This window comes from Manis javanica, chromosome 5, assembly GCF_040802235.1.
Source record: "Manis javanica isolate MJ-LG chromosome 5, MJ_LKY, whole genome shotgun sequence".
Taxonomy (NCBI): Eukaryota; Metazoa; Chordata; class Mammalia; order Pholidota; family Manidae; genus Manis; species Manis javanica.
The window spans coordinates 4786012-4807694 of record NC_133160.1 but is presented as its reverse complement, the minus strand read 5'-3'; the positions used below and the strand labels follow the sequence as shown (position 1 = coordinate 4807694).

The following is a 21683-nucleotide window of genomic DNA, read 5'->3' as shown; positions in this document are numbered from 1 at the left end:
CAACTCCAGCAGACGCACATGGGCAAGAGCCCCATCCTGGCTCTCATGGGGCCGTCAGCAAGGTGTCCTTCTGATGATGACATCATTAATAGTGCTCCTCCAATTAGCGCCAGAGGGCTGCGGGTGGGACACTGGCCTGGGCTTCCTCCTTCCCCTCCCGAGACCTCAGCCGGCGCCCTGGGCAGGGGCCACACCAGAACTACGTGGTGCCTCCCTCCTGGAAACTGGCCTGAGTAGTAGGGCTGCAGAGCCCCCGGCGGGCTTCCCTGTCCAGTGAGGACAGAGGCTGCAACGAGGCTAGGAGAGGTCCCTCCAGTCCTGATATCCCCGGGGCTCTCCCATCCCCTCTCGGGAGCCCAGGCACTCCCCAGCGCCCCACAGGTCATGGTGACCCCTTTCTCTCTTCAGCTGTGACCCAAAGCTGGACAAATTCTTGCTCTCCCTGGCCTAGGCCCTGGGGATGGCAGCTAGGTGACCCTTCCAAGAAGGGTTGTGTGTGGAGGGCGCTGAACAGGGTGCAGGCCTAGCTGTAAATGGCAGCGAGACATGAAATCAGCCACACCCTTATTATGCCATTTGACAGGTGGTTCTGCAGCCCAGGGGAAGGGGGGGCGCAAAGCACAGGGTACAAAGCCCCATCGCCCAAGTTCAAATCCTGCTCTGCTCCTGGCTGGGAGATCTCCTTCACCCTGGTTTGTGACTTAGCTCCCCCTGCTCATGCACAAATGGAGTTCCCAGGAGGACTTGATGAGGCAGGGCGTGCACAGCACTCAGTGAGCATCTGCAACTGTCAGTTGAATAGCTGAGGCTCAAAAAGCCACAACCCTGCTGTGGCAAACACCAAGAAAATGATCAGCTAGACAAAGTTGCTGGGAGCTGGGTGCTCATTCCCTGAACCCTGACTGCCTCCCAGCCTCCCCGCTTTCCTGTTCCTCCCACCCCCACTCCTCACCTAAGTCTATTCTGGTGAAAGGGTCCAGAGTGCATTCTCACTAGAGTGTAAAGGAATGCTGCAATGTGCTTGGAGCAGGACTCAAGATGTCCAGGGAAAGAAGCTGTCAAGGTAAAAGAGAAGCTTCTGTGACATTTGAGTTTGTGACCCTGATTCTAGAGAAAGCAAATGAAGAACTGCTGGGCAGCTGAGGAGTAACATGGGTGGGTCCTGCTGCCGCTCTCACCATGAACAAGCCTGGTTTGGACGTGACCCAGGCCTGACAGGGGAAGGCGGGGGCTGGGCCAATCGAAGGTGGTGGTACATGCCTAGAACTCTCAGAAGGGACTGTCTCTGACTTGTTATGCAACCCAGAGCGCCTCCATGTGACGCAAAGTGAGAAGCAGAGGAGCCCTGGTGCCTGTGCACAGGAGTTCCCCTTGCAGGAGCTCTGCAGCCCTTGATGCTCTCGCAGCCGGCCATTTCTCTGAGCAGACAACCTCCTTCCTCATGAGGATCACCTACATCAGTGATGTCACCACTCGAGGCCACTCTACTCTGAGTCCTGGATGGGAGTGGACACGGGAGCACCACCTTGGGGAGAACTGGAGCCCAGCAAAAATGGATGCTGCTATTGATTAGCAATGTCTGCCACGGGCACGAATGGAAGTACTGGACCCACTGCCGTGCACTCATGCCTGATCCACACCTTGGAAGTCACAAAGCTGCTCAATAACCACTGGCTGGATTCTCCTCTAACTAAAGGGTTAGAGGAGCTGGGGATTCACAAATATCTAAGCCAGGCCCTCATTCTGTGATGCAGAGGACAGATGCAGAGCAGCAAAGCAAGCTACTCAGATACAGAATCAACCAAACAAGGAATCTGAAGGGGAGAAATGGCCGCTGGAAAGAAGTATTCCTCAGATTTATGCAGACATTTGGAAGCTGGGCTACCTCTGGCCCATGTAGCAAGAACTCCAGTCATCCTCTAGATGGGAGAATGGAGACAATTTTATTCAGGGCCAAAAGTTATTAAGAAAGTTAAGCAAGATGAGCAACTCCAGGTCTAAGTTTGCACACTTTGCAGCATAATGAAAGACCCGACAATCACACACATCTAATAACTGCCACAGTTTAGAAATGGGAGTGCAGTGGGGAATGGTCCCTGACCCTTAGAAGCCCAGATAGTAAGCTGTTCTATGGTGGACAGACTTTTTAAAAAGGCAACATTCTCTTCATCTGTGGCTTTCAATTTGAAACTGCTCCGGGTTTGATGCAGGGTCCCTACCTGTCAGCCTACTTGGACTTCGGGATCCGTAAACATGGGCGAGATACACCTGACCCAGGAATGCCTTTAGCGGTGATCTATCCTAAAGACCCACAGCAGCACAGTGGGGCTTAAAGGGCCAGCTAGTGTTATTTAATCGGTTTTATTCACCAATGTAATTGACACCCTCTCCATCATCTCAATACACCCACTTCTTTCTCCCATACCATAAATAGATTAGAAAAAATAGTTTCCTCTGATGGCCATGACCCCATCCACTAAGCTCAGCCTGGTATGAATCACTCCTGGCTCACCGCGACAGCGTTCTGAAATGACTGAATGATAACGGGGCGGCACAGACACCAATAAATGAATCATGCCTTCCGCAAGACCAAACCTTTGGCTTTTACAGACACCAATTATAAAGTAGAAAGAAAAGAACAAAGAAATTACTCAGGGTGTTTGCGCAAAGTTGATTCACAGGTTTACAGAATTATTACCGACTCAATTGTTTTTAGGAAGGCGATTAGAGCTGTGACCAGCTACAGCACTTCAGCCTGACGGTGTGGGAACTCGCCCATTGGGTGGGGGGCTGCCACCAAATTCCTGCAGGGCTCCCAGAACACCCCCCACTTCACCTTCTACTTTCTTCTGTCAGGTTACTAAGAATTGGGCTTAAAATGTGGAGCCACGTGAGTGATGTAAAGGAAGTAAGCACATAAATACAGTTTCAGTAAAAACCTTGGTATAACTTTTACTTTTTATTCCTTACGTGTAGCAGCCATAACAGAACATACAGATTCTTCCTTCCAGGATCAGAATTTTGAAAAGATCCTCTAAAACAACCAGACTCTCACGTCATCTCGCAAGTGACATAAGTGGAGGTATTCCAGATCAAAGCTATTCTACCTGCTATAAAACTTAGGCTGATGAAGAAATACTGTTGGCTGTGGCCACAGACAAAGTCTGAGCCTCCCTAATGGAAGTGTGGCCTCCGGGATGAATCACCACACAAGGCTGGGGTTGAAACTTATGATCTGGGCATATGAACCTTTTCCAGCAACTTCTGTGAAGTCTGAAGGCTTCCCGAATGGGGATGTCCCACCTTAGTGGGCAGACCTACACAGAAGAGAGTAAAACGGAGCTTACACCTGGCTTATAATCTCAGGCAACGGTCCCAGTTACCACCGGCTGCCTGGGCCGTCATGGGCAAAGCGAGGCACGTGGCGAGCAGAGCTGTCTCAAGGCTCTACCTAGACGAGCAGATGGGGACCGGCAACCAAGACACCAGGGCTGAAAAAACCTCTCTGGGCCAAAGGTAGTTTACTTTCCCCAAAACTTACTGGAAAACTGACTCAGTTACCCACTTCTCTTGTTTCTGAAAACTGAGCCTGGGGCCCCTGATTTCACCTGCCTGGGGACATCAGGGCAAAGCCAGGGAAGGCTCAGGCTCAGCCCTGGGCACACCTGTGGTGGCAGTGCCCCCACTGTGGCTTCTAGTCAGGGGACTTCAGAGAAGTCTCCTAGCCTTGCTGAGTGGAAAGCACACATTTAAAAAATTCTACGTATTTTATATTACATATGTTTTGTATAACCAAAGACATGTGGTTTTATATATTAAAGCACACACTTCTGTATTCTTAACCACTGAAACCCCCACCTCCAAAGCCAGACATGGAAGCTTCACCTCCCAGAGATCTCAAGGACCCCAGAGGCTCTCCATCCCTGATGCCAGGAACTGAAGACCCCCCATCAGTGATAATAAGGGGTGACAGCTGCTATGGACAGACCCCCATCATGTGCTAGGACTTTACAGAACATCACTGCATGATCCCAGGAGCCACGGGGGAAACCGAGGAACACCATAAATCCTCTTGTTCACCAACTGTTTCACTGTTTATTGAACATCTACTCTGTACCAAGATTATGCAAAAGTTGCATCAATTCTAACCAGGACACAGCATGGCTGCCTGGTCCCCCACCATAGCCACCAAAGACCCTAACAGGAACCAAAGATACGGCACAGTCTCCCCAAATTTAAAAGGCAAGTTGGTGTCTTGAACCCACATGACTTGCTCAGAGGTTCCGGCTGCATCTGTCCAGGCTGGGGGAGCCCAGGGCTGCCTGCCAGGGAGGACTGGGAGGTGCTTCTAGGGGACGGTGGAACCTCGAGAGCTGGGTTGTAGAGGCCAGGAGCAAACTCGCAAACTCTCCCCAGCATTTATACCCCAGAGCCGCTGGGGATTTACACTTGTTACCAAATAATTAAAACTCTTTTCTGCCAGTAAAGCCATTTCCCAAACCCACTGATACAATAATAAATGATTTACGCTAAACTAGATCTGAAAGAAAAGAACATCAGACTCTCTGCTTCCCAGTGCTTCTGACATCCTAGCCAAGTTCACGGCAGGCGCTATTCTACACCAAGTGCCCCCTCTTCTTCCTTCCACCTCTTCTCCATTGAAAAAAAATACACGTATTAGAATTCCCTCAAATATTAAGATCCAACTAACACTTGGTACCTCCAAAGAAGAGTCATAGCAGCCGCCTAATCCTGTCGAGGTGCAGCGTCTAACCATCACACTGGAGCAAACGCCAGCTCCACCCAGGGGTGCCACCGCCTAGGAGAGTTAGCAGAAACCGCTCCAAGTCTGCAGCTGGTGTGTGCAGAAAAGAACTGCCCTAGAAATTCCCCCTCTGGGGCGTGGGAGCCTGCCTGCCCTGCCCTCCCTGCCCACTTCCTTACCTCTTCCCTACACATGAGGTTCCTACCGGCTTGGGGGCTATACTGAACCAGACAGACCAGACCCCCAAAATACACAACATTAAGTACTGCATGGCAGGTGTGACAGGAGACCCACAGGGGGCTCTCGGAGCCCAAACGGGATGACCAGGCAGGGAACGGGGAGCCTCCCGACAGAAGCCTTGAGGGTGCCCCCGTTTGGGGTTCCTCAGCCCCCCACCAGAATAAACTCATTTTCCTAGCTGTCTGCTCACTAGATTGGCAGCTCTCAGAGGGCAGGGTTTTGTCTACATGGTCCCGACATGCCATAGCTCCTGGAACAGCATCACGGGTACATAATGAAGTGCTGCACGGCTGAGCACCTGCACCATGCTGTGTCCCCTACAAAGTCTCATAACGTCAGCCTAGCCATAAATGCTGGCAGTGCATGGACCCCAAATGGCCTGGAAGTCATGGGGAAGGTTACAGATAAAATTCCCCCAGGAACAGCCCTGGGCCACTTGGTACGCTCTTGCCCCATTAACTGATGGTGATGTTGGGACTGCAGAAAGGAACTGAGATGGAGACACCATCTCCTGACACAGGTACCAGTTTGGGGGAGACCTTTCCAAGGAAAGACAGCCAGTTTGCAATAGACCCAAGTGCATGCCCCGAGATTTGTTACTGCTCCTCCCTAATGAATGGTCCAACATGGGATTGCAGTCTTCGGACAAAATCTAAACTAGCACTATGATGTCAAGTCTTGCACTGGGGTTCAAGGAGTCAGTGTGGTGTTTCTGAGAAAAAATGATGGGAGCACGAGTTGTGGAGCCGGGGAGCTTAGGTTTGATCACAAAAGAGCATCAGTTCCTGGCTGTGTGACCTGGAGCAAGTATCTGACTCTCTCTGATCCTATTTGTGCATCTGCAAATTGGTGATAGCAAAAGCTCTCTTGGAGTTGTTTTGAGGAATGAGAAGAAAATGCGTCACTAGCGCTTGGCACATAATAAGCTTGCCATATCCAACTAGGAAAGGGAATGAAAGCAAAAATCCATCAGTCACCCTGGAAACAAATGGAAGAGAGAAGCCATTCTGTGGCTCTCAGAAAGCCTAGGGGTGTCCCAAACCTTTCCAGGGCCACCCCAGGGTGCTGAAACCCCCACTCCTTCAGCAAACATTCTGGGACTTGCCCCAGCTTGGTGACAGACAGCTCTCTACCTGTGCCTGACAAGCCCCGAGGTGTCAGGGCTTGGCTCTGTAGTGTCACTGAAGGGAAAATGAGGTTGACTGTCAGTGCTGCGGGTTGTCACGACTCCACGAAGGGGTGCAGCCCACCTTGGGGAGGGGGAAGGGCAGGAGTGAAGACACAGGTGCTCAGAGAAGTGACAAGTGGAGATGTGCCCCCACTCCATTCTCTCCCACCCCACCCCACCTCACCCATCCCAGAAAAAAAAGGTCAGGGTCTTATTTTGATGGTTCACACGTCCTCCACCCCATCCCACCCCACCCCTGCATACACCAGCTTACTCAAAAAGTGAAATTAATTTTCAAAATGGGAGGCTCAAACCATTATGAGTTTCTGCCTTTGTGCTTCTGGCCGTCTTCTGAATTGGACCTAGTAGGGCATCTGGATGTCAGGGTGGTATTTTGTGCTTCATACCCTCCCCTGGCCAGCCTGTGTCCCCCAAAGCTGACAGTGGATTAGAGGGACCCAGCGCTGGAGGGTGGGGTTCGTGAGAGGCCATCTGCGCTTCCTGGGCTGGGGGCAGGCATGTGCAAGATTTGCCAGCCGGGTCTGTGGTGGGCCAGGCAAGGACAAGGGAAGGTACACAAATATTCAGTTACAGACACTTCCAAGGCCACGGTCCCCACATGGGCCTTTTCATGCCAACATTCCCAGCCAGTGTGGGCACCCCAGCCCCAGAATGGGGAAACCTTTTTCTGGTGAAGGCCTTCTCATCAGGCAGTGTGCTGTACTGTGACCACTAAGGGGACAGGCCAGAGTGGGTAGTTGAGTCTACTGTGCCCCGCACTGTCACCACCCACCCCCATGAGTACAGGACTGTGCAGACCGCGGGCCACACTCCGCAAGAATCATCTCTGAACACTCAGCACCCCAGCACACGGGAGCTGTGTTACCCGGCTGTACACACAGGCCGAGTGACAGCAAAAGGTGAGCAGCCGGCACGTTTTGGTGCCGGGCTGAGCCTCCACCACTCTGTACTTGGTCACACTCTTAACCCACTGTAGCCCACAGGAGATATTGGGTCTACGAGCAGGTTTTGTGGGGCCCTTCAAGAAGGAAAGATAATGCCAGTACTTAAAACCCAGGAGTTTTACATCGAAGTCTAGCTGTTCAGTCCCAGGAACAGAAAGATTTGGCTACACAGGGCCCACTGGCAGTCAGGAACCAGGTCACAGCAGCCCTTTGGGAAGGGCTTCCGACCCCAGTTCTGGACAGCCCACCCCAGGAAACACTGAGTTAGCTGCCCACAAGCCCCTCCTGGTCTCAAAAAGCCCTGCACAGCCCTCCCTGCTCCACCGGCACAGAGAGGGGCGGGCATGCCAGCACACATGGCCCACACGTGCCTACACGAGACCCTCTGAAAGGCACAAAATGCGCCCTCGGCTTTGATCACCTCCTCAGCATGTGCCATACAAGAGCCCAAGGCTGGCAGGAATACAGCCTCCAAACTTCCATTTGTAAGAGCTCTTCTCTCTGGGCAGGACCGCAGACCCTGAGTGCCTGCAAACTCTCTGTGGATGGACACCTCTGAGGGGAAAACCACGCTGACCCTCTGGTTTGGGCCCTTTTGCTAGAACCATCCTCTTGAATGTTTTCTTAGATTTAAACAATTAACCAAACCAAAAACTTTGTTTTAAACTCTGTTTAAACTGCTGGATGGAGATAAAAGGAGGCAGGGGCAGGTATCCGGGCCCCTGAATGGGGGACCCCGGGACTGTTGGGTGGCAAGCACGTCTTGCTATCCTGGAAAACCCCCAGCAGCCTCCTCTCCCAGGCAGCGTCACTTTCTCTCTCCCTTCTTCTCTTTCGAAGGGCGAGTGCATAGTTGTGCAAACTGATAGGGGAGACTTTATGCGTGTGTACCTTTCCCCTGTTCTTTCATGTCCAGAAGAAGCTGTAACCATTCCCAACTCTGAGAGAAGCTGGCAGTTAAGGCAGAAAGGGGTGGCAGCTGACTGTGTGTGTGCAGGCACATGGGCACCCAGCACACGAGCAATTAGTTATTCTGTGTCTTGACAAATACTACATTCACCCCTGACTCTGGGTCACACTGGGTAGTGTGGCTGGTTAACCCAATCTCCTGGGAAGCTGTGACCCACTGCCTGACCTGAGATCCAATCAAAACTCCACCCCTTACTGCACCTCATGCTAAAACACAGACAGAAAACATATGGGCTAAAAGTCCTAGCTGAGAAGGCCCACAGGGGGAAGAGCTGGCACCAGACAGCCAGCTTAACCGGAACCTGGAAAAAGGCATTTCCCTGTTTCCCTGGTGCCGAGTCCCTCCTCGTAACAAATGCAAATGCAAGATGAAAACCGGCAACTTCAAGAGGGAGCCCCTATCCTTCCTGCCTGGCATACAACAGACACTCAATAAAGGCTAAATGAATGAGCGGTGGGCACCCGCTTGGAGGGCGATGTGACTTCTGACGGGAGCTGATGATCACCCTCTAGCAATTCAGAGGTGCCCACTGGCCCGCAGGTCCTCAGAGAAACCAGTAACTGATGGAAGCAGTGGTTCTCCACCAGGGCAACGTGCCTCTCCAGGGACATTTGGCAATGTCTGGAGACACTTTTGGTTGTTACGACACTGTGGCATCTAGTGGGTAGAGGTCAGGGATGCTGCTGGACACCCACCACCCAGACAACCTTCCCTCCGTCCCACAGGAATCATCTGGCCCACAGCATCCTAGTGCCCAGGCTGATATACCCTGGATTCGAGCGTTAAACACGAGCAGCACAAACGATCAGAAACTGGATGTCCTGAGAGCTTCTGAAAAGTCTCCAGGGTTTTGGAAAATGTGTTTGCAGTTGGCTGAGGAGCTGTCAGAGGCTTAGGGACTCTGGTGGTATTAAGAAACAAAACTGCCACCAGTAGATACTTCCTGCAGGGGTACAACATGGGTCCAGGGCAGGGGGCACCCCCACAGAACCTTAGGAGATACTGCCACGGGAGCTTCCAGCTGTACAGCACCCCACGTCAGCCTGCCCAGAGAACAGTTAGCATCTATCTGCCCCCCCAGAAATCTCAAGTAAAGCTGGAGGAGAAAGACAGGGGCTAACTAAGAGGTGTAGCAGAATGAAAAAGAGGTCCATGAGAATGCCAAGAAAAACATGTGCCAGAAGGAATCTTTTCCTCAAAAGTCGCCACAGCCAACTCCCTGGCTGTCAGCCCCAGGGGGACTGTCACTTGAGCCAGCTGCTTTTAATCCCAAGACCCCTGGCTTTTTTAAAGAAAAAAAGGGTGTTTTAGGAACAGTGAATTATCCTTGACTCTCAGAATAGATGGGGGTCCCTGAACTGTCTTGGCAGGGTCTTGTTAAAGTCGCATGAAGACCATCCCAGATTCCTGGCTTCCTCGGAGTCGATCCAGTTCCCACCCTCCCAAGTGCAAAGAGGATGCTTCTGATTTCCTCCAGCCCCCAAGTCCAAGGTGGACCTAGTGTGCGGCCCAGGTTCCAAATTCAAGAGACAAGTGCGTGCACTCCCCAAGAAATTATGTCAGGTGTGGGCGGAGGGTGGGTTGGGGACCTGGGGCACAGCTCTCCATGGCCGCCCTCCCTCATCTCTAAAGGGAGGGCATGAACCCAGAGCTGGCAGGGCTCCACCCAGGCCTGAAATCTGGGGCAGCTGAACACCCCACCTGGGATGGAGCACTATTTGAGGGGTCAGAGCCATTTCTGGCACTGAAGCCTCCAGCCAGACTTTCAGAGGGCAGAGGCCCCATGTTTAAAGATGGCAGAATTTTATATTTCAATCGTCACGGTCTCATTTTTCAGATTAGGAAATTGAGGCCCAAGAGGCACAAGGGACCTAATAAGGATGACCTCGTCTCCTACAGTACAGCGGCCGCCTGGACACTACCCTGCAGCCCAGCTCCATGTCTGCTTTTACCAGTCTACTTGGAAACAACCCCCGACTCTTGGCATGTGACATACCCAGCGGCCACTATCTGTTCCTTCCTTCATTTATCCTTCCCTCCTTCCTCCTCATCTTTTTGTATAAAGAAACTTCTGGGCTTAAAGCTTCCTCACGAGACTCTTTCGGGAAATCTGATTAGCTCTACCAACAAACTGTTACATTATACCTGGGTTTTAAAGATCACTTCCCTTTCTGCCCTGGGCTTTCTTCCAGTAAGTAGGGGGCGGTATGTAAAAATTACAAGGAGCATGGTGACTAAAGGGCCACCCTGAAGCCATTTGGGGCAGGCCGGTGTTCTAGGCCCAACCCTTAAGGGTCCCACTCAGATCTGTGGGAAGCACACACAGGTCACAGGCAACCGATTTAACAAGTCCTTGGTGTCAGCCAAAATATTATCAGGGCTGAGCAGCCCAAAAAAGAGACAGATACACGAATGAACTTTTTTTTAAAGTCCTCAACACAGAGAAAGACAAGAACAGAATGTCTGACTGTGTGTAGCTTCATAATGGTTAAGTTGTGCGCAACGTGGACTCCCTGGGTGGGAAGTCCCCCCCCCAAGGCAGCTTTACAGGAGGAGGGGGGAAACAGAGCTTGGAGGGTACTTGAGCAGCAATCCATTTAGTCCCGGCAAGACTCTCCAAACATGTGCGAACATATTTTAATAATATCCTCGTGCATTTCATTAGCCTCCCAGTTCACAAAGGGCCTTTGGGAAGCAATCTGGTTTAATGCAACTCAATTCCGCAAACGCTGGCTCTGGGCAGGTTCTCCCTGAACCGCACCGGCCTGGCGAAGGGAGCAGGGGCCTATGGGTGGAAGGACCCCACCACCAAAGCCAGCCGGCCCGCCCCGGCAGGGCCAGCCATGAGTTATTTTTACCTCTTGTGCCTCACTGTACAAGCTCAGGGGCTGCAAACTGCGGCAGCCGCCTGCGGAAACTGGCTTATGAGTCACCCAGTGACTGCCCTGCTCAGTGGCGGCTGCTTGGACTCCTGGTCCCAACTGGAAGAAAGCTGGCTCAACCCCCTCGCCTGGGGTGCTCAGAGGCAAGGAGAGGGAAACTGAAGCTCAGAGAGGCAAGAGGTCCACTGGCGGGGGAGGGGGTGTAAGCTAGGAGCACACCCCATGGGGTGGCAGTCCATTCCCCACCCAACGGAGTGTCCACCTGGGTGGGCTATGCACGAAGGAAGCAGAGACTTGTCTGCCTCAACTTATCCATATGCAGCAGAACAAGTTCCAGCCAAGCTTCTATCACCCCCTCCCCGTGCTCCCTCCCTCCCTCTCGCAGGGCAAGGCAGTCCCAAACAGAGACAGCCCCAAACTTTGACTCATTTGTAACCACCGTCCCAGCCAGGCTGAGCCAAGCTGTCCAGACAGAGGCTATTTATAGGTCCGTCGGGGACACAGACACTCACACAATGACACACACTCGGGATCCACATTCGCCCAGACCCACCAGCGCTAAGCCCTGGATTCAGACACCTGGACACAAATGGTCCCCAGCCCCCAGAGAGATGCACACACTCGAGAGAGGCACCCAGACTTGGATCTAGAGATGCAAGAAGACTCGGAAACACACACTCTTCGCACAGACCGCGGCCCAGACGCAGAGGCAGACGCGCCAAGACCCAGAGACCCAGACACGCACACTCCAGACTCACGCAAACCCACTCACACAGAATGAGACACACAGCGCCACGCACACTCCAGACACACACCAGGAGCCCCAGACACCTCGCAGGCCAGACAGTGTCTCACACACCCGCCACCCCCCAACCTCCACCCCTAGCCAAAGTTGATAAAGAGCCGGCCTAATTGCTCCACAGCGATTGCCCCTTAGGGAAATAAAATGGAAACTTCACGGATCCGCCAGCCCCAACCCTCCCGCGCCGGGCACCCCGCCGCCCTCCCCGCCGCTCAGCCCGGGGTCCGAGTCCTGGCGGGCGGGGCGCGGGCAGCCGAGGCCGTGCCAGGCTCGCTGCGCCGCGGGACAAAGCCGGGCCGGCAGCCAGCTGCCGCGAGCCGGGAGGGCGCGCCCTGGGCGCAGGGCGCACGGCCCGAGGGGGCGCGCACAGACCGGGCCCCCGCCTGCAGCTACGCCTCAACTAGGGGTACGAGCCCCAAGGGGCCTCCGGGGAGGAGGGTGCGGGGTCACTCACTGATCTCCATGCTCTGAAACAAAGAGCGTTTGCAGTTGCACGTGCAGGAGACATTGGGCTGCCCGGCGGCGGTGGTGGCGGTGCTGTTGACCCCCATCAAGCGGTGCATGGACGGCGCGGCGGCGCGGCGCGGGGCGCTGGGAGCGCGGGGGCGACCGGGGGGAACTCCGGCCGGCGCCCGGCGCTCGGGCCCCGCATGCAGGGGGCGCGCGGCGGGGAAGGCGCGCCCCGGTTCGCCGGGCTCTGGGCGCCGCCAAGTTCCCGGGGCGCCGCGGGACTCAGTGCAAGGAGCCGCGCTCCCCACTGCCCCCCGGCCGCCCCTTGGCAGCCCCGGGGGAGTCCGCAGGGACCGCGGGCGGCGTCCGGGAAATGGGCTGGCAGCCGGGGCGCGCGCTGCCGCCGCCGGGGCTGAGCCTCTGCTGCTGGCTTCCCCCAGCCGAGCGCCTCCGCCGCCGCCGCCGCCGCCTCCTCCTCCTCATTCAAGTCCAAGGAGATCGGGTTTCGCTCCGAGACCGCGGTCGGAGGCAGGCAGACGGTCTGACGTCAGCGCTAGACGGGGCTGCCGGTTCCCACCGCGCGGGGGCCGGGGAGGGGGCGCGTGCTGCGCCAATCCCCGCCGAGGTTCCCCCGCACCCCCTCACCGGGCCGCGGGGCGGGATGACGGGGAAGAGGGCGGGCTCTTAAAGGGCCAGAGCGAGGCGGCCCGCGAACACTTGAGACCTGCGCCGCAGAGGAGGGGCACAGGGTTCCTTCCCCTGCGGGGATCAGTTTGGAACCCCTGCCCTACACACAGCCGGTGCGGGGGAGTGGGTCTTGGTCCTAGCCGTGTTCCCCACCTTCATCCCGGGGTTTTTGACCCAGGCTTTTGGGGAAGCCGCGTCCCCAGAGGAGCGCGAGGTCCCTGGGGCTCAGGGCAGAGGGAATTAGGAAAAGGGGGGTTTCCTCGGCATCACGCCTTTATCTGATTTCGCAGGAGACACCTGCCTGCAGTACTGCACCCCAAGAGGCCCCCTACTCTCCTGCCCCCTCCCCCGCGCTCTTTAACCTGACCCCAAGGAGGTCGACTGGGGAAGACTGGAACTCGCGTAGACACGCCCGGGACTGCTCCGGGGAAAGCCCTTGTCATGTAAATACCTGTCGGGGACGAATCCACACCCATTGTCTGCTGCCCGAAGGGCCTTCGGCTGGGAGAAGCGCGGCTCCGGAGTTCAAAAGAGGGGGGAGGAAGTGCTGGAGAATAGTTTTATTTCATTAGGTTTTAATTACACAAATGCTACAAGAACACATTCTCCTGATTTAAAAAGGTATTAAAATATTACAAGGACCCCTCCTGGCCCATCTCCAACCTCTCAACAATTTGGTGTGTCCCCTTCTGGACCCTCCCCTAAATCTCTATTTCACATGCACTTAGGGAGGGCTCACCGTGTGCCAGAAATTTACCAAATATTAACTCAATCTGACACCTATGCTCAAAGGCAGGAATATTATTAACCCATTTTACAGACATGGAAACAGTGGTGGTGGGGGGAGTGGGTCACCCCTGCTTGCTCAGGGTCACACAGCGGAGGATCCTGAGCTCAGCGGAGATCTCTGGGATATCTGTTCCCCCATGTATGTCTCTAGTTCTTTAAAAATTCACATATCCCTGGAATGCCTGGAATTTTAGTAATGAGCAGAGATTCCTTTTTGTACTCAGGGGAGGGAAAAGGGTTTAAAAGTTATTATTACTTCCTTTGAATAGGCTGGAACCAGAGCAGAGCCTTGCAGGCCTAGAGAAAGCCAGCCCTGGCGGTGGGTGAGTTCTCTCCTTGCACTGGGTACAGCCATGCCTCTCACTTTCTTAGGAGGGCAGGCAGGAAACTTCCTGGAGAGTCGAACTCAGGAACAGTTGGTTGGAGCTTTATGGAGGAGTGCCCAGCACAGAGGGAAGGTCAAGGCACTGACCACCGTTTGTTTGGGAAGAGAAGCTGTCAGACCTACAGACCTGACCCAGTGTAGGGTCCCAGCCCAGGGACGGATGACGCAGTGCTCAGGGCCTACCGTGGAGGACGCCCCTGCTGTGGGCTGGGCAGTCCCAGCCCCTACCTTGAGGAGGGAGGGGCCCCAAGTGTTTCTTGGGGGATTCGGGAAACGTTGGCAGGGCCTGGAATGACCATGGGTTTGCTCGCTTCCTAAGCTAATGGAGACCAGAGACTCCATGGCCCCTGCTTTCTACCCCTTCTTCTGGAAATACGGGACAGGGTGAAGTCCCAGCCCTTCTCCAAGCTTTGGCACTGGATGCGGTCTCAAGAAATCACACATGTTGATTGTCTTAGAAATGAGGCAGCATTTACACAATAGAGGGTGAGCCGCCAGCAGGCAAAAATAACCAGTTAATTCAGTGGATTAAAAAAAACAAAACCTACCTACAGCATTGACCTCTGGTTGATCTGTCTGGGACAACAGCCTGGTCACATTTGTTGAGCGCCTATGTGGTGACACCACTGTTCTGACGGTGGCACCTGGGACTGGTTAGTGGTCTCACCCTGATTCCAAAGTTAGTTCTGCCTGGAGGTCTAATGTGGGGTGTCAGGCACGGTGGCCACAACTGCACCTAATGGTTCTATAATTTAATCCTCATGGCAAGCCCAGGAGGGGAGGACCTAGCATCACTTTATTTTCCCTTTTATACATGAAGGGGTTGACAACTGGAAAGTCTTCGGACAATGACAGGACCCCTGGCTAAGGTAGGTGGTAGGAAAGGGCAGAATTTCTTTGGAAGAAGCATGCAGTTACCCACACTCTGCGGGGGCTTCCTGCCTAGGGCTGCCGGATCAATGTGAACGTCAGGTAAACATGAATAAGTGTAAGTATATCACATGCAATATTTGGGATATACTTAGACTAAAAATACGTATGTTGCTTACCTAAAATTCAAATTTAATTGGATGTCCTGTATTTTTTAATGCTAAACATGGCATCCGTATGTGTTCAGGCACAGGGGTGCAGGGTATTCAGTGATGAGAGTCACAGAGACCTCTGTCAGGACAGGCACATGGAGATGAGTTCACAGTTCGCTGATTCTGTCCAGGGTAGAGCCCCAGAGTCAAGGGGTTGATGGGCCAGGGTGGGAGCACTCACCCTGCTGGGAGTGCAGGTGCGGAAGAGGGGACCACTTCCTCTGAGCCCCGAGAGTCCATGGCAGGGAGGCCATAGTCACAGAAAGATGTCCCCTCCACTCAGCCAGCCAATACTGTGCTCCAGTTCAGTGCCTGGCTCCGTGCTGGGAAGACAAAACAAGTTCACTGCTTCCTGTGATGGGCCGAGGGGCAGGGAGACTACAGACCTGCCTGCCAACCCATAGGTGGACTAGGTCACTGCAGATGTAATGATGAGCTAGAAACTGGGAAGCCCACCTGAGGAGGGAGCATTTCATTTAACTCGTATTTACTGAGCATCTACAGGGCCAGGTACAAACCACTGCCCTCCTGGGGCTCATGTTCTTGCAGGTGAGACAAACAATAAGAGGGTAAACATCTAAGTCCGGGTGATGGCTTCCGAGAAAGAGACAAGAGCTGGAGAGGAATCAGAGGGGGCTGGCCTGGACCCAGCTGAAGCCCAGGGGCCAGGGTGACCTCTCGGGGAGGTGCGCTAACTGGGAGGGGGCCCCAGGCCGGGGGCAGCGGGGGCCTAGGCCAAAGCCAATGTTGGAAAAGGAGCTAAGGGATTCTCGTGGTGCCAGGAAGACTGGGGTTCGGGATGCACCTCCCAGCCTGGTTATAGGATTGTGAAATGGGTCTGTGTCCCCTGGTAGCTGTTGGGACATGCCTTTTAGGACCTCCAGACAGCACAAAGGTCCTAAAGCGTGGGCTGCACCTGCCACAGGGGGATCTTTAAAGAGAAAAGATCCCGTCTGCTCCGGTAAGGAGTCCTTGCTTCCAGAGGGCCGTCCCTGCGCGAGGCCGCCTTCGCGGGAGTGGGACCCGTGCACACACCAGGGCTCCGCGCTCAGAAGGGCCCCAAGTGTGGTTTAATGCTTTCCTGTCGCCATCTTGAAATTCTTCATAACTAATACTTTGTGAACAAGAGGCCCTGAAAATCCTGTAGCTGGTCCTACTCTGGTGCCAAGCCCTCGTTGGCAGCCAGTCAGGAACCTGGGAAGCCAGCGTGGGTTTTGGCCGCAGCTGAGGGTGGCTGGCTGTGTCCTGACTGTCTGCTGGGCCCTGTGGAAAGTGCCCGGCTGAGTCAACAAAGGGCCTGCTTTGGCAGCAGACAGTGGGGCAGTGGGGACAGGACAGACCCCTGCCTCCTCAGGTCCAGCCCCGCTGCCCTCACCCCTGCCACCCTGGGCCTGCCATACAGGCTGCCTCTTCAGCAGCAGTCTATGGCAGCCATAAGCGGTTCAACAATCTCTCTTCCAATTTACCATCTTTGGAAACTCCTGCCCACTGAGTCGAGTTTTTTTCCAAGTCCTACGTGTGGTTTAGTGGGCCTGTCAATGTTCCCATGTTAGCATCTTTGGACTTTGTGTTTTTATTTTGGTTTTTTTTTGTCTTGATTTGCCTTGAAACACAAATAAAAGCTAATGTTTATGGACACCGCCTGTGTGCCAGGCCCTGTTCTAGCCACTTCATATTCTTCCGTTTAATCATTCAACAAATATGCACCGGGATGCTACAGTGAGCCAAGGATTAGCTCACTGGATCTCCACAACTGCCCTATGAGGTTCAAGCTAATATTATTCCCATTTGAAGGAGGATCAGGGGCCCGCAGTGAGGGGAGCAGGCTATGAAAGCAGATGCTTAGACCCCAACGCTGGAGGCAGGCCTTGGCAGACGGTGCTTTCTGCCCCTGCCCCGTCCTCACCGTCTCTGCCTGGGTTAGCCAGGCCTTCCCTGCCACACCATTTCCTGGGCTCCCTGGAGGATCCTCAGGCTCCACCTTACCTTGGAAGATAGGAGCCACTGACTTCTACAGGGAGGGGTGAGTTCAAGCAAATGGGGAGGGGTGAAGGTCAAGACCAAACCCAGAGAGGCACCTCTGGACTCCTGGCTGCCAGAATCCAAGTGGATGACCTTGGCAGGTCACTTTACCTTGCTGAACCTGTGTGTCCTCTATCCCTAAGCGATGGTGGGAACAGTGTTTCACAGTGAGGGTGTGTGTGTGTCAAGGCATCAGCATATTGACCGGCAGCATCTGACGTGTGTTCGCATGTTCATGCCTGTCTGGCACCCCACGGGGCAAGTCCCCTGATGCGCCCCTGGTGGGTGTGTTGATCGGGGTCTGACATGCAGCAAGAACTTGGCAAACCTCTGTGGCATGAGTGATTGGCACCCACACACAGAAGCACACAAGTCATATTTGGGGCTGCCTTTCTTACTTGCTGACAATTCTGTCTTCCCTACTCTCTCACTCCCTCCACCCCCACACATCTTCTTTGTTGGGTCCCCTGCAATACCCACAAAATATCTGGAACCCAGAAACCTGGGCCAGTGCCTACCAAGAACAAATATTTGCCTGGTAAAAGAACCGGAGCCAGAAGTCTTAACCATAGAGATGGGGGGGCGGGGTGTACGTAATCTGTGTGTTGTGGGTTTGTGGGTGCGTGTCTGCTGCATACATTGTGTGTACGCATGCTGTGGGGGAATGTGTGTGTTGTCTGTTTCCTTGGTCGTGTTGGGTAGTTTAGGTACTAATATAGGAGCTTAGTTCCTGGACAAATGTCACATGATTGAGCTCTCCAGCAGTAAGCCAAAGAAAGTTGGCTAAACTGGTCACAGACGTACCTCCACCCCCATCAGAGGAGTCTCCTTTTCTCCAAACCATTTTCTCATTTCCAGCAGGCACCTAGTTTCTACAGAGAAGATGCGGCTTTGCAACCAAGGTGGGGAGATGAGGGGTGGGCAGAAGGAAGCCGGAGAGCCAAATCCCACCCTCTGACAGATGGGTAAACTATGACCCAGACAGGGACGTGACTTGGCCAAGGTCAAGCTGCTGGTGAAATACCAAAGAGCAAGCCTGGATCCTGTTCCTGACTCCCCGCCCAGGCCCGCAGGGTCTTTCTTTGGTTGCCTTAAACAGCTTAATATTCGGACCTTTCTCTCACAGGCTGAGACTGATTGGGTTTTGGCAGGGTCCAGATGTTCAACTCCGGTCTGAAACACTTCCAGAAAAAACTGTGTGTCGTTGAAGCTGAGGTCAAGATGTACCCAAGCAGAAATGTTTCTGTGTCTTTGTTCTAGTGAAGGATACATTTTACTGTTGTCAGGAGTGATTAATAATGTAAAACTATGATTCTCAGTGGCCTAAAGGCCTAGGGCCAGGCTGGGCCAAGGCCCTCTGCTGCCAGGCTTAGGGGGTGCTGATGAAGAAGGGGCTTGCTCTGAGGGCAAAGGCCAGCCGAGTTACAGAGAGTGTAGGGAGGGCTGTGTCTGTCCGGCTCTGCGCTGGACCATTGACTTTGTACCTGTGCACAGACACCATTCCTTATGGCCAGCCAGGAGCTGCCCCGGGCCCTGGGAGAGTACATGCCGTTTGGGGCAAGCTGGGCTCTGTCTTCACAGAGTTTACCCTCTGCAGGGAACACATACTCATTCCATTCCCCAAACACTGAATTCTGCATGAGGTCACACAAGGATATGCCACAACTTCTAACTGTGTGACCTTGACTGGGAAAGTTAATGAATGGATGACTTTCCAGGCCTCAGTTTTCTCATCTTTAAAATGGAGAGCATAAAGGCACTTATGCAGAGGGCTATTGGGAGGATTAAGTGGGGGAAACTCCTGTCCTGCACTTAGCCCAGGGACTGGCTGGAACAAGCTCTTGAAAAAAGTTAATTATTATTACAGCATGCTCTGCCCCAGGAGCTCCCAATCCCCTGCAAGATACAAATGAACCACAGAATCTCCTTTTTCCCTTTGACGATGCTACTCCAAACTGTAATTTTTCATGAATGTGTGAGTTGCTTCATTGTGTGTTTCTAGTCCTAGCTGAACTGTGCCTTGTGTATCCCGGATGTCTGGTCCCAGGAACAGATGCTCAGATATCCCCAGGACCTCCAGAACACCAGACAAGTGCTGTTAGAATGCAAGAAGTACAGCACCACAGGCTCCAACAGTCCCACAAGGGAGTGGCAGGCAGACAACACCTTCTGCCCTCCATCTGCCAGAGTTGGAGATCTGGCCCCCTCCACTTTGCACAGGAAGCTGGGTGCTCATACAGGCTCCTGGGAACAGGCGTTCAGGTGAAATGGCATTGCATTTTTGAAAGGGTTATTGGCTGCTCCTTTTGTTCTTTGCTGTATCCACAGTGCCTAGCATCAACTAGGCTCTGATTCCTCAACACATACTCACCCAATGAATGAATGCTAGATAATTTTGCAATGTGCATTAGGCCCTTAAAGTATGAGTATCCTCAACCTCTCGTTCCATTTCTACAACATATTTTAAGGAAATAATCAGAGACCTGATTATTAAGGTCACGAATATTGGTCTTATCATTTTTAAAAGCAAAAAATGCAATAAAAAATAAGAAAAAAAGGGGGGATCGTTTAAATAAAGTCAAAGATAATGCAGTGGTTAAAACCGGTGTTTTCAAAGATTATTTGATGGTAGAGAGAAAGTCTTTTATAAAGTAAATTTAAAAATAGGCTGCAGAACTGATCCCAATTTTGCACAAATAAAATGCTTAGAAATGACTGAAGCCAATATTTTAACAGTAATTAGCTTTTGGTAATGGATTAACTTAAATTTACATTTCTCTTATGTTGTTTGCTGTATTTTCTACAATGACGGTTAATTTGAAAATTTTCTTAAAAGACTACTTAAAAGTGCCACTGAAGCAGCACGCACATCTTCTCCCCCGAGGCTGCTTTAAGGCCAGTCCAGACTCCGAAGGGGTGCCTAACGCCGCTGACTTCCCGGGCAGCCCGGAATGACACAGCAGAGGGGCCAATCCGAAGTTTGGATTCCGGGAACAGCCACCCGATTGGACGCAAGTGCAAGCGGCTTCGACCAATGATAGAAGAAGGGCAGGAGCCGCGGGCCGCTGGGTTTTAAATCCACGTGTAGTGGAAGGGCTTGGCGGCAGCTGCTTACTACTGGGGTTCGAGTCCTGTACGGGGAAGGCGGGGGCGGTGCTGACCCCCCTCCTCCTGCGCTCCTGGGCAGATACCCATAGTATCCTACAGACCTTATAGGGTCTTGTGAAGATTCGCTGGCATTCACCCATTCACAGACGTTAACTGAGCAACTAGTTTGTGCCAGGCAGGGCCTGGTGGCATGAGGTAGAACCCACAAGAGTCATGCTGTAAATGCCACGCTTGCTTCTGTGTAGCCCTGAGCAACGTGTCTTACCCCTACTGCCCGCTGCTCTGCTTCACCCTAGCCCTTATGCCCTCCCCTACGTGGGCATGAATTCCAGGGACAGGAGGTGACGGCGGAGGTACCCTGACATCTTGCGGTGGGTCTGCCCCATGGTTCTGTTCAGTGTATACTTGCTGAATAATTATCTCAAGGATCGGTTCTTAACCACACGGCTTGCCACGTAGTAGGCTTAATAAATGGTAACTGTGCAATAAAGAACTTGACAGCTAGTATTGATTCAGGGCCTATTATGTGCAAGAGCATTCTGGGCATTTTACATGTATTACCTAATTCAATATTTACAAAAGTGCAAATCTTATCAAACTTAATATTCACAAAGTTAAGTCTTCTCTCTAATATTCACCAAACAAGTTAGGTACCGTCATCATTCCCATTTTATTAATGTGGAAACTGAGGCAGAGGGAAGCCAGGCAGCTTTTCTAAGATCCTGTGGCCAGGAGGTGGTGGGCATAGATTCAGACCGGGTCTCTCTATTTCCAGAAGCCTTGTGCTTAACCACTGCACTCTCCCAATATTTATACAGTATCCAGTCTTTCTTTTCTAGGAAAATTCTCATACATCAGGCCTGTGCCCCTGGAAAAGGAGAGAAAAGGTAGGCAGTAGGAATTTTATATTGTATGCATCTATGTAACCACCACCGAGATCAAGATAGAGAACATTTCCATCACTCTAAATCATTCTGTGCCTTCCCAGTTGCCCCCCACCCCACCCTGCCGCAGAGGTAACTGCCATTCTGACTCCTTTCAGTGTGGATTTGCTCCACCTGTTCTTGAACTTCATCCAAACGGGATCACACTTCTGTGCGCTTCCATGTCTGACTTTTTCACTCTTGGTCTGGGAGACTCATCCTCATTACTGTAATCATGGTTTGTTCCTTTTCATTACTCCTTAGCTTTTGTGACACACAACTGCTTATCCATTCTTCTATCAATTCTTTTGTTGTTCTTGGTTATTTCCAGCTGTTGACCATGTCAGATAGGGCTGCTCTGAGTATCCTGGGGCTCGTCTCCATCCCTGCTGCACATACGTGCACACATTTCTCCTGGGTTCACTGCCAGGAGTGGGGATGCTGA

At 52.9% G+C, this 21683-nt stretch overlaps 1 protein-coding gene and 1 long non-coding RNA gene across 3 annotated transcripts in view; one reads left to right on the top strand and one right to left on the bottom strand.

Moving 5' to 3' along the window:
* Positions 1-12853, bottom strand: part of PMEPA1 (prostate transmembrane protein, androgen induced 1) — a 54315-nt gene extending 41462 nt beyond the window's left edge. Inside the window, exon 1 of one of the 2 annotated variants that reach the window (XM_073236407.1) lies at positions 12247-12853. In XM_073236407.1, the coding sequence (XP_073092508.1) occupies positions 12247-12300 (54 nt within the window). In that variant the 5' untranslated portion in view covers positions 12301-12853. The remainder of the gene's footprint in view (positions 1-12246) is intronic. The other variant, XM_073236408.1, reaches the window with a different exon arrangement.
* A 4131-nt stretch (positions 12854-16984) lies between these two features.
* On the top strand, positions 16985-20810 carry LOC118970355 (uncharacterized). Its single transcript, XR_005058279.2, has 3 exons — positions 16985-17208; positions 19210-19469; positions 20044-20810. It is a non-coding gene; the product is annotated as an uncharacterized lncRNA (long non-coding RNA).
* Positions 20811-21683: the final 873 nt, after the last annotated feature.